This window comes from Petromyzon marinus, chromosome 1 (assembly GCF_048934315.1).
Source record: "Petromyzon marinus isolate PM22_M1 ecotype Great Lakes invasive population chromosome 1, UKy_Petmar_22M1.pri1.0, whole genome shotgun sequence".
In the NCBI taxonomy this organism is placed as follows: domain Eukaryota; kingdom Metazoa; phylum Chordata; class Hyperoartia; order Petromyzontiformes; family Petromyzontidae; genus Petromyzon; species Petromyzon marinus.
The window spans coordinates 28,492,213-28,507,653 of record NC_133667.1 but is presented as its reverse complement, the minus strand read 5'-3'; the positions used below and the strand labels follow the sequence as shown (position 1 = coordinate 28,507,653).

General features: G+C 43.0%; 1 protein-coding gene across 11 annotated transcripts in view; it reads right to left on the bottom strand.

Annotated features, from left to right (window-relative positions):
• LOC116939363 (zinc finger protein basonuclin-2-like) overlaps window positions 1–15,441 on the bottom strand; it is a 93,413-nt gene that overhangs the window by 43,821 nt on the left and 34,151 nt on the right. For 4 of the 11 annotated variants that reach the window (XM_032947610.2, XM_032947638.2, XM_032947629.2 and 1 more), the window contains one exon: window positions 532–588. The exons of 5 other annotated variants lie outside the window; for them this stretch is intronic. In XM_032947610.2, the coding sequence (XP_032803501.2) occupies window positions 532–552 (21 nt within the window). In that variant the 5' untranslated portion in view covers window positions 553–588. Of the gene's footprint in view, window positions 1–531; window positions 589–814; window positions 1,156–15,441 lie in introns of those variants that run through there. 2 more of the 11 variants (XM_032947647.2, XM_032947619.2) reach the window with 2 other exon arrangements.

Sequence of the window (15,441 nt, the reverse complement as noted above, 5' to 3'; positions counted from 1 at the left end):
GTCTGATTGTCAACAACACAAAGTCAATGTCTGAGAGACTTTCATTTATTTACAATGTATTTACTTGTGCTCAGCAGACACACGCACATTTCCACTTTCTACGTTCATTATCTTAAACAAAAGTGCTTAAATATTTACAAGATGTATATTTCCATCCTAAAATGTAAAATGGAATTCAATTGTGCACACCAACACCGAATCCAGACGTTCAACTTAATAAATACTAGCGTCTCCAAGTTCATGAACGAGTACGATTAAACTAACAGCTTTAAGTTCTTTCTCTTACACGCGCATACCTTGAGCTCCTTACTTTTTAAAAGAGCACAGTAAGCGAGGCGGTTATCGCCGCACTCAGAACGGGCGAGAGACGAAAGTCCGACACCTAAAAGTGAACGAAAATAACAAAGGGCGCAACGCTCCCGACACCGAGAGAAACCACGCACATTTTCTCCAACAAATAAACAACAAAACCAAACAAGCCGAGCGTTTAACATGCAGGACAATTAGAATAATAATGATGCAGGAGCTTACGCTGTTGATGATAGAAGACATCGCGGTGACGAAGTTTGGCTAGTCCACGTGCGGCAGCTACGGTGAGAGACAGAGGGAGGGGGAGGAGGAGGAGGAGAGGGGGTTGGGTGGGGGGGTTAGAAGCCGGCGCGGGCAATCCGCGGCCCCGCAGCCCGCCCGCGTCTCAGCGGCCACCGGAACATTGCGCGCGCTCCGTGCGCTCGCTCCCCCGTCCCTCGCTCCGTGCGCTCGCTCCCCCGTCTCCCTCTCTCTCTCGCGCGCGCGCGCGCGCGCGTTCGCTCACACGCACGGAATAGAGACACGGAGCCCCAGGTCGCGGCCAGCGGCGGTGGGCAGCAGCAGCAGCAGCAATCGCTCGCCCCGCCGAGCGAGCGAGCGAGCAAGCGCCGTCGTTGTGCTCCAGCGGCGGAGGCAGAGTCGAGAAGTCTTGCCGCTCTCTCCCTCTCACTCCGGCAGCAGTAGCGGCAGCAGCCTTGGTCCCGACGACCGTCTCTCCATCTCCCCTGCACCGGATCGATAGACCATTCTTCCCAGCACTCTGGACCCTCCAGGGGCCTGATTACCCCACAAGCCATGGACTAGCCAGGGCTCTGGCCAACAGCAGTAACTTTTTTTTTGGCTCCCCTCCCCTTGCTCTGCCCCCACCCCACCCTCTCCTCCTGCAGCCACCTCCTCCCCAAAACCCACCCCCACACCTCAACCCACCACTCGACCAACCACCTCTTTGACTATTTAGCCTGTGCTTTATCTCTCCTCCCCCCTTTAAATCTGGCGCGCAGGTTTCATCATAACCTAGGGACGGCTCCTGCTCGCAGCTAAACAATTATTTAGCTCGTCTTCGCCCCCCCCCCATCCCCTTTTGCTTGTGTATTCTAGTTATTTTACTACACCTGCAATCTCGCGCTTTTAAACCATCCCATGTAAGTATGTTGCTGAGTGTAAAAATATTCACGTGACAAAGTCACAATATATTGTTGAAATGTAGAAGAAAGCCAGACTGTTTTAAAGTTAAAACATTTTTAGGGAGGGGGAGGCATTTGTAAATATGAAACATTCTTACGTGACGTTCCTATTATTTTCCACAACCGAAAATCATCTCCTTCTTGTACAAAACAAAGGAAGGAGCCCTTTTTGAATGCGACCAGGTGTCTTTTGTCCCGTCGAAGACACGGGCCCATTTTTTTTGTAACGACACCTTCGACAGGACGTGTGACACAGCATAATATGTAGCAGCCCCAAAAGCTGATGATTCAGGGACTATTAATCCCACTTACGCTATCTGCGCTGGCTCGCAAACGTCAAGTTTTCTACATAATTTTTGCATCTGAATTCCCTAGCTGTCAGGATGACAAGTTCCTGGTACCCTTCACGCTCGCTGACTAGGCTGCTCCGTCTGATGAGCTCATCAGCTCTGTCCGGGGGAGCACTTATAAGCATTAGGGACAGATAAGGCCTGCAGAGATGGCGACACACACACGATGTTTGCAGGGAAAGGGCCAGATTGAAATGTGCAGCAAAAAAAAAAATATGGTGGGGTATTTTTGATTAGAATATTGCAAAAAAAGATATAAGCCCAAGTACAACTGTGTTCATAAAATAAAATATGACTTATTTTCGTCGTAATTAAGCAAGAAATGCACCGGAATATAAGATGACATTAAATCGTTTTTTTTACGTGCAATTCTTAAAAGCACAACAAAGGGTGTTCATTAAAAAACTGTATTTAAATAATTTATGGAAATTAAAAAGGGCAAAGTGAGCTGATGGAAGGCTTAGTTCTTTAATGAACGTGTTTTATTTACAGCCGCATTTTGTGTTAAAAACCGTCACCTTGTTACGATGCCATTCTCCTTGGAAATAATTTTAAATCAAGCCAAAAATAACGGAAGGAGAGAGAGTCGGCAATATTTGATTTACTTAATAATGCAGTAAGTATCGTAAACAAGACATTAAAAAAGGGACCACAGTTTTGAATAACTAGAGTGTAAGTGATGAGAAAAATAATTATTGCAGCAGTTTTTTTGCACACTTCAACGAGGGTGGCAGATCAAAGAAAACAGATGCTCTAACGATGTACCCTGACACTCGGACAAATTAGCTCGCTGGATACGAGCATCACTCAACCTCTGCAGGTGTTGATCTGACTTGTTTCTGTTTAATTACCTTAAGCGGTAAATCAACTGCCGATGGTAATGACCTAACTGCACACATGAATCCACTTTTATATATATAGCACGGTGTAACGCCATCACAAAATGGATTTGTTCGAAGTTGCCAATTATGACTGTCACGATGAGACATTTATGTGTCAGACAATAGACGACAACATCCACAGCAAATGTAAAACAAAAATTTTGACCGACAAATACCTCAAAACCAAACCTGACTCCAATAGCTTAACAAGGGAACCCATATTAATTCCATGTCAGCTTTGACAAAATATTTGATATTTTCAAATTAAAGCGCTAACAAATTAACGGTGCATATCCATGAACATAAACATATATGTATACAAATCTAAAATACTACTTTCATGGCACTTTGTCAATCTACTGCTGGGTGAAAGCCTCATATTGCCATGTCAGTCATATGGGGGTTGCTTGGTCACGTATGTATGTTGAACTTCTTTCACCCCGTACGTAGTTAACCGTGCTAATCGGAGGTGCGGTGACCACACTTCACCAAGCTGGTCACGTGCTTTTTCGGATGAAGTAGCGATGAGGGCAAGAGCCAGTTGAGATATCACCAACCACTGGTGCTTTAGCAATTGGTCAGCAATCGGACTAAGATTATCGAGTAGCCATAGCGCAGTGCAGCGCCAAACCGCTGGCGCCGCCACTTTCGCAACAATTTCAACGGAAAAAATAAAACAAACTTTACTTTTTCCTGATTTTTAAGAAATTAATGAAAAGACCGCTTGTGTGACCTCTGGTGCACAGCGTAATAAAGGGAGATAAGTTCGTTATTCCACCTGCTTTGTGGAGAGAGGCTGCGGGTGCAATTACTAAATCCAAATATAACTTCGCGATGATGCGTCGCCGAAAAGAAAGGCCGAGAATAATTATAATGAAGACGATCATAAGAGTGCATGTTGCGTTTTTTGTGGGTTGTTAAAGGTTATAAAAACAATGTTATGAAAAGAGATTTTGATTTAAAGCAAACGCTGCGATCTAAAAATGTGGTCCGCCGCGTGATTTACAACTTTCCAATTGATACCTCGCGCGTCAGATGCAGATGCCATCGATATTTAATTCCTCCACTGCTCTTGATGTTGCTGCTCATCGGTGTTACGTGGATCAAACCAAAAACAGGATGGCATGGTCCAAACGGTGGCTTGAAACATTTACTAATCGGGCACACGTGCGTTTTGCACGTATACGCGTGTCTGTTCGTGCTTCTGATGGGGAGCGGTGGCACAGTGGTTAGTGCACCGCTAAAAAAAAAAAACGACGCCAGTACGATGGCTGCTCACCGTGGTGAATATTTGAACCTGTCCTGGGCATCCCCTAGGTCGACTCAGCTTTAAATGATTACTCTACCTGGTGCAGTGTGTAAATATCAGCACTGGGGAGACGAGGCAGGCAGGCATCGTGTTGGCCACTCACCCCATTATACAAGATATTGACCTTCACGGGTGCTCGCTAACAGCACTTGGCACAACTGTCTGTTAAAGGCAATACGGTAGATCATTGTCTTTGTTCTAATAAGCAAAGCATATCGTTTGATTAGCAGGAAGCATGACACTATGATGGTTAAATTGGAATCCATTGAAATATATTACAGAAAAAAGGTCATTAAATATAATTTCGAAGACAAGAATTGACGTATGGAATTCCACAAGTTAGTTGTACAACTACTGATGTCACAGCACATAAGCATGCACACATACAACTTAATCACACTGATTAGTGTTTGTTTAATTTTGTCAGTGCCCCCTACATTCTTATCCTGAATGTGGTATCCGCGTCATGGCAAGAGGTGAAGTACCCATGTAGATCTCTTGTAGAGCAGTGTAACCTTTTGTGAGAAAATTTCCCAAGAAAGCGGATATCACTGATACCTTCAATTGACCTCTCGTCTGCACAGTAGGCATTCACTCAATGAATTGTAGAGGCCTTTCCATAAGAAATATTGCACTTGTAACATTTCTAATGAAACGTTTGTGTTTCAAAACTCCATTTACACATGGAATTACATTCACTGACAGCACACGAAACAAGCTTTTCAAGACGCACACACACACACGCCTGCACGCGGACAGCATTAACAATACCCGTAATGTAATGTACGTAAACATAGATAACCATCCATATAGTCGGGCGACTCCATAACGCTGCACGCTGTTTGTATTTAATCATGCATTTTAAAGATGAGCGGATTTCAGTAAACACTCCTCTCGCGCAAGCAAAGATAATGTCCGGGCCATGTTCGACGCATCTCCATGACATTTAAATAAAAACGACACCACGAGCTAATTTGGCCGCGTTCCAGACTCCGTCTCCTTTGGCCCGAGCGAGCCGCCCTCTTTTCGCCATCTCACCCCAGGGCCCACAACATCTCCAGCCCCTTCCTCAAACCCACCAACCTTACTACCCACCCTCCCTACCTCATGCCACCCCCTCCCCTCCCTCTCCTTCCCACCCACCCAGCCACCACCTTACACACCAAACCAGCACCAACCTCTTCCACACCCCCTCCCCCCGACACACCCCTCCCCTATAAACCTCGCCATCACCCCCTCGCCCTCCTCTCAAGAGAGTGCAGCTGGGTTGGTCCCGCAGGCCACGCGGCTAAGCTGGTTTTGACACACTTCTCACAGCTGCAGGCGATCCGAGGCAGCGGGCGCTGTTTACGCCACCATATCGCGATGAATCTCCCAGCCAGAGAAACTATGCTGGATCTCAGCTTTGGTAGGCCAGCAGATGTGCCACGCCTTACCGTGTGCTCTCATTTGGACGGGCAACCAACCTTGTTAGGCATTTTTCGGTCGTTCGCTCGTTTTCAGCCAGTAAAAAAAACAACAACACGAAAACCAATTAGAATTCTGTTTCCAAAAGTCCATGTAATTCTGTGCTAGGTCTGGAAATGAAGCCATTTGAAGCCATTTCAGGATATATGGTGCTTCGCAACTTTTGGGTCGGCGTGATTAGCGTGAAAATAATTATCAATTATTTCAGGCGGAAATAATGTATGCTAATTTATTATGCATCGTGATTGAATTTTCTCGATTGTTTATTAAACAAATGTACATGCAATTATTCTTATTTTTATCAGCATTTTAAAAAAATACTCATCATTTTAATACACCATCCAAACTGCCCATTATTTTTTTTACGTCATACGTACAACATGTGTGCGAGTTGCATTAGCGTTGAAATGGCTGCAAATCGTGCAGACTATCTCTAAACCTTACACCGTCCAAAGGCCCGCATGGGTATTGCTTTGGCTCAGCTGCGCAGTAGCGGCACGCAGAGAGACATTGCTCAAAGGCTGGCCTGTGACTAATCACAAGTGTCGATCTAATCACGTGTGGCCGTGCAGTCAATCAGGGGGAACTTCCCAAGTGCTTTTAAAAAGGCATCATGAGGCGCAGTCACCCAAACCCATAGCAGAATTGGCCAATAGCAGAGCAGCTCAGTACATACATCCCATATACACATATCCCAAGATCAGGCACCCATAAAGAGGATACTGTAATTGATTGTCCGAATAATAGATTGATCAGAGAGGCTCAAGTACAGTTATTCAAAGCACGTTCCAATAAGTTTGTTCATCAAATTAGATGTCCGAGACAAATAACTTTGGAATGTTAGATATTTCTGTATAAATTCCATTTCATTGCAGGCTGCTTTAGTTAAATCAAACCTTCAGTAAGGAATTTACAAAAAGTATGCAGCTTAAATTACATAGAAAAAATGACATACGATCACATGTAAAAAGGCAGAATACAATTGTAAAAATGAACACCTTTGAAAATGTGGATTCTCTGGCATTTGAACTGTGACTTTTTACTCCTTATGGCGCTAATACTGGCAGGTTATTAAATAAAAAAACATTCACCACTCACTGTATTCGGGACTCCAGACCTAAAAATAAAAACACTAGATAGCGTTAATATTTTCCCAGGTACTCGTATTAATTGTTAATAGTATAGCCAATAGCAGATGCAGTTTCCCCAACTTGTCGTGCAGAAAAAAAACACACTAAAAGGGATCGACCATGAAATATTAAACCAACGGTAAGGTTTTCCGTTCAATCCGCAGTAGCTGCATTTCGAAGAGCGCAAACTTTAAGAATACGAAATTAGCGCACGGGCTAGCCCTAGTAAATGACTACATTGTTTTACATGCCAAAGCAAATTAGAAATTTGGCATCTGGGAAGATTAACGTGTCATTGCCTATATAACTACAATGTCAACCTAAAGATATCGTGCGCCAGACAGGAGGAGGAGGAGGTTTGGCTTTGCTGGATGGATTCCAGGCAACGTAGCGGCGGCGTTTGCGCACAGCGGTGCCAGGTGGAAGCCGAATGGAAATATCACCGCTACCCAAGACACCGCAACACCGGCGTCTGCCCGGTGACAGGGCACTGTGGCGGCGATGCTGACATTTTGTACGACAAGCCAAGAATCAATAGCAAGAATCATGACCACATTAGCAGCAGCACTTAGGGCCTGTCACGGGACATGACTGTCAGCTTGTTATTCCGGCAAAAAAACACAGCGTGGTTGTCCGATATCGTCACGTCACATCAAGCCACGAGCAACCACTGCGGCGTGTGCACCGCCAATGTGCGAGGGTGCTGAAAAGCCTGCCAGGGACACAGAGTCTGAGGCAGGTCTGCTCACGCAAAGCCATGGCTGTATGCTTCTGCATCTGTTCCCAATTATGCACTTAAAACCAAGCTTTTATCCAAGATATAAATCAAAACTATATATATAAAAAAAGCATTTTTTTGTTACGTATTATGTTCAGATTAGTTATTTTTCTATTTGTTATACTTTTTAACTCAGTAATATAGTGGGTGTGGTGTGGTTATTTTCAGTTCGATAAGCTGAATAGTTTCTGGTATTTCCTAGTATGAGGCTCAATTAGGTGTTATATTTTTTGGAAAAGCCCTGAATCTACGAAATTATCTCAATCATAAGTGTTTCGCATCACGATCTATATATTTTGAGAGGAAAAGAGAGTGTTGCAAAAGGAATACGTACTTCGCGTGAATGAATGGGAAATTTTCTTATATATATAAAAAAATAAATTCTAAATTGTGAAAATTTGTATAATTGCATGCATGCTAATAATTCACACGCAGACAGTGAAATGGCGTTTTTGCTCAAGCGAGTGTGGAACGGCGTTTATCACCATTGGCAGCCCCGAGGCAATGCTGGAAATTCCACATTCGCGTGAAAAAGACCAACGATTGACTTCTCGTAAAAAGTACTGCTCATTTTAATTGACCCCCAAAGACACGATGAGGCCGAGTCGATCAAATATACTAGCGGCAGACAGATTTGGGGGTGGTGATAACGTGGTGAGTTTATCGCAAGGGAATATTCCCATTTGTTGTTGTGGAGTTTCATTTTTATTCTTGTTTTTGTCTTAGCAACCCAGGTCTCACGTTTGAAACCAACGGTGCGGTTTTAAAACCTTTTGAAAAAGGAGACCTGTCGTGTCTACATGCTCTCTTTCACCTGGATGAAAATAAAAGACATGACAGACTGCCCGAATCAAGCACTTATGTGTTCAAGTGAATTCACCGACAAAAACATGACCATCCAAAAATGATCGACTGGTGCTCTTAAAATAAATAACGGTGGTTTTAGAATTACTTTTATACAAAGGCACACACAGGGATCTTTTCTAAATTAATGAAAAATAAGAAGGGAAAGTAACTTTCGGGCAAATAATCTGCTTAATCTGCAAAGATTTGTATTTTATTCCATTGTTGTTGCAATTACATTGCCCGGTTTTTTTCCCATATTACACCTCAAAATTTATTGCAGGAAAGCTATCACCTATTCAAATTGCAGAATAAGAAAAACAAAATCCTAATTACGTGAAACATGGTATGCCCAAGTTCACACTTCATACCTTGCCAGGTTTCCTGACAGCTTATTGGCACACCCGCAGAAAGTCACACCTCGAGCGCGTCATCTTAGTGACGGATTACGCTAAAACGACATTCCCCACTCTGCGCCTCTCTCCTCCATTACGGGCCCCCAGAAGAGTCCGTAGCTACGCGTCTGGCCATTACAACGCCGGCTTGGGTGATGCATTATTAAGAGCAGAACACCTTTACACACCGCATTCATCTTAATTTTCCCTGACATGAAAAATTGATGAAGTGAACACGTTTTCTGCAACTTGGTGCAATACAGAGGAAACCTTCTCTGTGCCACATTCTACCTTCGGGCAAATAGGGGGTGAACTCTGCCCGAAAGAATGCCTAAAATCAAAAAGACCGTCCGTGCAACGTATTTGTGGGAATACATTCGCCGGCTGCAGGGAGCAGGAAAGCAACCGGAAAACCCAGAATGCATCTCTCTCTCACCTGGACACTGGTGAAACTAGGCTCCTGTTGATAATGCCCGCACTTGAGAAATTTGTCTCGTTCTCAAAAAATTATACCGCAATACGAACATGCTCTTACTTCAATGGCACTTCGTACTGCATCGAAACACACAATATTGTAATTGCGCAGCGTATGGAAGCAGGTGGGTTCAGAAAAAAAATCTGCTGCTGCTAGTTTACTGTGGAACGTGAGGGATGGAGAGAACTTTAACTCTCCTGTCTTAGGGCACTTGGCACGCTGTCATCACGGGGTAAAAGTAAAGGTTAATTAAGACAATTAACTCGCTCTCTCAAACGTTCATTAATTTCAGAGTGTGCTAATATGCGCATTAACACGAGCTTGGCTTATTTTCCCAGGCAAGTCAAAAATGGAGTATATTTATGGTCTTGTTTCGGATTTAAAAGTCATTAAAAGAAACCAGTGTCAAGACACGTTGTTTTAAATGAATTAATATGTTAAACATGCCACCAGGCACAATATGATATATACGGTCTGTCGAAATATAATTGAATGTGCTTCATCTTACCTATATATGCATGTCATAGATGGGGAAACACCCCTTAAGTGAGTATATGAGCTACAACTTGTTTTCTATTGCATAATGAATATAAATTGGCTTATTGGTTACAGTATAACTTGGAGAGCACCACAGGAACACCACCTTTTAAATGCCAGCATTGTTTAATCGTTAATTGTTTTTATTATCATATGCCATGGTCAATCCACTGCTGGATGAAGGCATTCCCAAGCCTGCGATATAATAATCCACCTCGCACCTGCACATGAACCGATTGCATCGCTCCATCTCCATCGGTGGTTGTCATCTCGAATGAAAATTTAAGTGAAATAAGATCAAAGAATAATCGAGACAATATATGAAATATGGAGATCAGAAAAATAAAAATGAAATTAATCTGGCGGAAAAATTGATACGGCTATGAATTAAAAAAAGACCAGTGTGGTCAAGTGGTCACCTGGCCTTGACTTCAGCAGCCATAAGAGGGCAGATACAAAAAATAACCACCCAGCTGCTTTGAATACAGCCGACTGCACAGCTGCTCTGAATACAGCCGACTTCACAGCTGCTTTCCAGCAATGATTTGGCAGTGGACAGACAAATGCTGCGCGTTGGCCAAAAATCATCTATAGCTCGGAGAGAAAATGTCTCGATTTCAATGGCTCACCTGTACAAAACGTTTTAGACATATCTATACGAAATCATTAAGCAAATGAGCACTTTCCTGTAATTCAATCCTTAAACATTAAACCCATAAATTAAATATTTAAAGTACATTTATCAAATTTTTTGACATTCAGCCAATTTTTTTCCCCCTCAAACATTTCCCAAGCCACTAAAAAAGCTCGAAAAGACAGGATCAAACATGTTTAAGCTATTATTATTATTGTGAGAAGTAATGGATGATAACTCCTTCCCCCCCTCCCACCTCGCCATAATAAAATTGTTAACATTTCAACGAAAAAGTAATTTACATGAAGATATATAATTGTGCACGTGTCGGGCAAAACTTTATTGAGTTCACTGATTAGCCTGACGAACACACTACCATCATTTTAGACTGGTTTACAACAATCATTTGGATTCATTGATTTTTACACTTCGAGTCAATCCACCGCTGGATGGTCTCTCATGGGTGGTTGTGTGACCATACTTCACAACGCCGGTCAGTGCGGTTTGGTGAAGAGTGTGGCCAAGAGACCGCTTCGGATATCACTCGCCACCGATGTTAGCCGTGGCCAGCGATCAAACTGAAGTTGCCGGGAACGTCACATAACACATAAATCACTGCACCAATGCTCCGCCCAGTATGACATTTTTACAAAACATTAATATTTTATATATTATTCATACAATGTATTGCGTTAAATTAAAATTGTCAAAGCAGGACCATACAGCGCCAACCCAAAATGACGAGAATAAAAAAATACATTATTACATTTACTTTTTTTCAGAAATGCGTATTAATGATGTACATCTTGTGTATGTAGCAAAAAAAAAACTTTCAACATGAAGCATCTTGTATTCATCTGCAAAGTTTAACGTCCAGGAATAAAAAGTGTTATTTCCATTTTTAAAAAAGAAATCACAAGACACTGGACATTTTCTGAGCCTGCTGGGTATAAAGTTTAGAATGCTGTACTCAAGCTTTTATTAATAAAATCGCTCGAGCTGAAACTGCAAAAACAAAGAAAATCTGTAATCGCAATCAGGTTAAAACTGCTTGAAATTGCCACTTTCATCCCCACGACTGCAGCAAATCCAATACCCCAGATAGTAATGGATATCACTATCGAACTGCAGTGTCTTACAGTAGCCAGAATTGACCCATCGTAATTAATGTCATGCTGGAAGGTGAAGGTGTAAACCGGCGAGCATTTGTATCATGGCACAAATTATCCATATCTCAGCGGATGAAACCATTTGATGAGGCTCTGAGTGGCTGGCGATAAGGACAAACCATCTGTGGGATTAATGCGGGAAGACGCTTTTAGTCACCAATCACGCCTCGTGCCCTTTTTAGAGCCCAGTTGCTGATAGTGAGACGGTCCCTTCTGAGAGCGAAATCAGCACTCTGTAACCAATCAATGACACTTAAAGTACACGGAAGCACAGGCGGGACTTGCCGAGTGTCAGGAGATTACAAGAATCTCAATTACGGCCCTTCACATTAGCAAGCAATAATATGCCGCTTTATAACTCATTCGTGTGCCCGCGACATTCACGAACACCCCAGGGTGGACAAATTCTTCCTAGATGGGGGAAAAAAAACCTGTTAAGTCGTTTTTACCCCTCAATGTGTACACAGAGACCCCACGAAGTGTATTGGTGGCTGCTCTGTCACGTTACGGTAATAGCAGTCATTTTACCCGCCACCACCACCCCCACCACCCCTTCCCCTTGTGAGCAGTGGGAATACTCCCTAGTCACTTAGGCCAAATAAAGACTGCAGTTGTTCAATAAGTGACCTACCGTATTGGATTCCAGGGTACAGCTCCTAAATCAAATTCGTACGTTTTGGTTAATCTATTTTGAAAAACGTTTTTTTTTCACGACGCGAGGCCAACAGTCGTGATAAACTACAATACGTGTGTTTTGACATCGCAAGGTGCCATTGCCCAATAAAATTTCATTCTGCTGCGCGCTACTGCCGTTGCATGCCTTATGCAAGAAAACGAGGTAAACTCTTCGTGAGATGCACCAATTAAAATGCAATAATTCGCTTACAAAAAGTTTCTGGAATCTCCACAGTCAGCACTTAATACTGTATTGCGCAAAACAAGTGATTTCGTTTTTTTTTTTACAAACTAGATAATTCTCACAAATTGTCATTCACTAATGTGATAAACGTCGTAGAGTGTTGACTTAATTACGTATTTTCCTCTCATTTTTTTGTTGAGTCTTTTCTTTACGCCCCCCCATCTAAAAAATCCTCTCGTCGGAGAGTTATAATCAGTACCCCACGGTGACCCCTGCCTATACCATCGGCCCAATTGTCCATCAGCCTGGCATCAGATTAACAGGCAGAGGGTCCATTTGCGTCTTGTCAGTGACATACAGTACCCTGGGTCCTCCATCCAATCAGCTCAGCCTGACACGTATTTGCTCATCCCAAGACCCTGAAGAGCGCCACAGGGGAAAAGAAGAAAAACCTAAATTAACACTTGACATTCAATATGGCCGGGGCATTAATTGGCCAGGCTTCCTGAGAAAGCAATTTTCTATTCCCAACCTGTTCACATGTCATGCGTGCTGAACAACTCTGGCCCTTCCCTCCGCACTCTCTAATGAGGGCTGACGAATTGCTGCGACGTGACAGGACTTTTTTTTTTCCTCCGGAGCCGCTAGCCTCAGTCAATGTGGAGGACAGAGGAGGAGGTGGTGGTGGTGGTGGTGATGGTGGTGGTGGGTGGGGGGTGGGGGAATGTGTATTAGAATGCAGAATAAAGAAATAAATATTCAACAGACCTAAATGTTTCTATGTTTCACGAACAGACCTGTAACGGTACAATAAAACATTCTTTAGTAAGGGCCCTCAAAACACCTTTACACGTAAACCGTGCACAGCCATCTGCCTCGTTCTGAGCCAGGCCTGCCGCTTCCGTGCGCATCTGTGATAACATAAGCAGCCTCAAGCAAAGTGTTGTGTCCATAAAACATCTCTTTCCTTTCCCTGTGTGAATATTACATCGCGCCCATAAATTCACGTGACGTAGCACCGATTATATAAACCTTGTTTGCAGCAAATAACATTAAAGTTAATGTAGGACATAAATTGCAATGTGCTGAATTTCTACAGGCACCTATGCGTATTCAGATAATTTATATAAACACAGCAGCTCAGCCTGTATTTCTCACACAACGTTTATAAGGTGGTTCTCGCAGACACCAGATTTATTTATTGTTCCATAACAGCTGGGCCCAAGTATACAATGCAAACAGTGTCTGCCAATGTAAAAATACAGTTTGCGTCTCTCTCTGCCCGTGGCAATAACTTTGCAAAAACAAAAACATTGCATAAAAAGAACTCCACAGTGGCACTGCTATCTTAAGCAATCTATTAAAAGTTACCAATTCGCGTGTGCACACCCAAACCAATGATCTTTTAACAGCTGTTTTATTTACATATCATTTTAATGACAGTAGTTGCTACTTACACATGCGGAAATTCAACAGATACACGTGCTACTGGCACATTTCCTCGTGTTTCATAAATCTACACACTGCTACGTGGACTGTGCTTGGAATTTGGCTTTGCCTAAACGTTTCACAGAATGTATTTTCTCATTTATATGTTCATGGCTATGACGCTTGTTTTTTTGTTTTGTTATTATTATCAGATACTGCATGAAAATGTATATGCATTAAATGATCATCAGACTAAAAAAATAATTCCCGTCCGAATAGACCACCAGCGAGATGCCGCTTGTAAAAGAAAAAGCGCACTCTACCAAAGACATGCCGTGCGACTTTTTATTTCACTAGTTAAATTTCACTTGCTCCACTCATTCTCGTGAAACTACAAGTCTCGGAAGCAATGCTGGGCCACGCAGAGGTCCACGGTCATCGCCAGATTTGCTCCATTGTCCGCCTTTTCCACGGTGGGGCGGGGAATGAGGGTTATTGTTTGAAAGGAGTACACCAGTTGGCCCTCCAGACACTCGCCCCCAAGGTGCCTCTGGCCCATGTGTGCATTGCAAGGCACACCACCGCCTGGCCTGTTAGTCAAGGTCCACGGCTCCTCGAAAAGCTAGAAGCATTGCCTCCATGACATTTGACACCCTCCTAACAAATGCCATGTCAGTTGGGATATGTCACCACTCCCAGCCAGTCAAGGGGATGTTTGGTTGCCAGATTGTGGGCACTGTTGGGGGACAATTTTTCAAATCGTGTAACAGAGTAAATCGAGTTGTTCCCTCCCACTCCACACTCACCCTCCCGTCTGCCCCTTTCTCCAATGTAAAAATGTATATTATTGCACATGTGGTTTTAATATCACACCACGAACATTTCTCAGCATAATATATAAAGTATTTCATGACTAACCAAGGTGTGCTGCGATTTCTAAAATCTCCCAAAAAGCGTGGTTTTACTGACACTTGTCAGCATTGCTTTATCACTGTTTATGATTTAAGCGACAGATGTATTATTAGTATTGACGTACTATGTAAAGTGATATATATGTAGGCATGTACTGGCTCAACTTTTCAGAAGCATCCAAAGTCTGCTTTGGCACCACGAGTCTTGAATCAAATTTATAGCCATTTTTTTATATTGGAAAACCACAAGTTTAAATGCAAAGTTACAGTAACCATTGAAGACACGTTTTTTTATTCATGCATCTGATACACTATAATAAAAACAGGGCTATTATATCTTGAAATGCTTTAATATTATACCTGGACATCAACACTGTGTTCACACCATTAAATAATCATTTTCAGCATTACGTGGGTTTACGTTATCTAAAAGGCATACACAAATTATTCTGGTAATTCACTGCAATGAGGTATGTATGTAAGTTGAACTTCTTTTGCACCGTATGTAGCCAACCGTGCTAATCGAAGTTGCGGGGAAGGACAACAAAACGGACTGTCCGTTTCTCTGCGGAGGCAGAGCAATTGAATGGCTGTTGTGATTTTAGTGCTTGCTCAGCAAACTGTGGTAGGTGGTGGAGTGAGCTGGGTCGCTAACCCTGCCTTTTGCCTCTACCATGGCACCACTGACCCACGTGCCCTCCCCTACCATCTTGCTCCGCTCCACCCACCCCTCAACAAAAAAATCCACGAGCCCCTCCGACACCCCACTCCGACACAGCCTT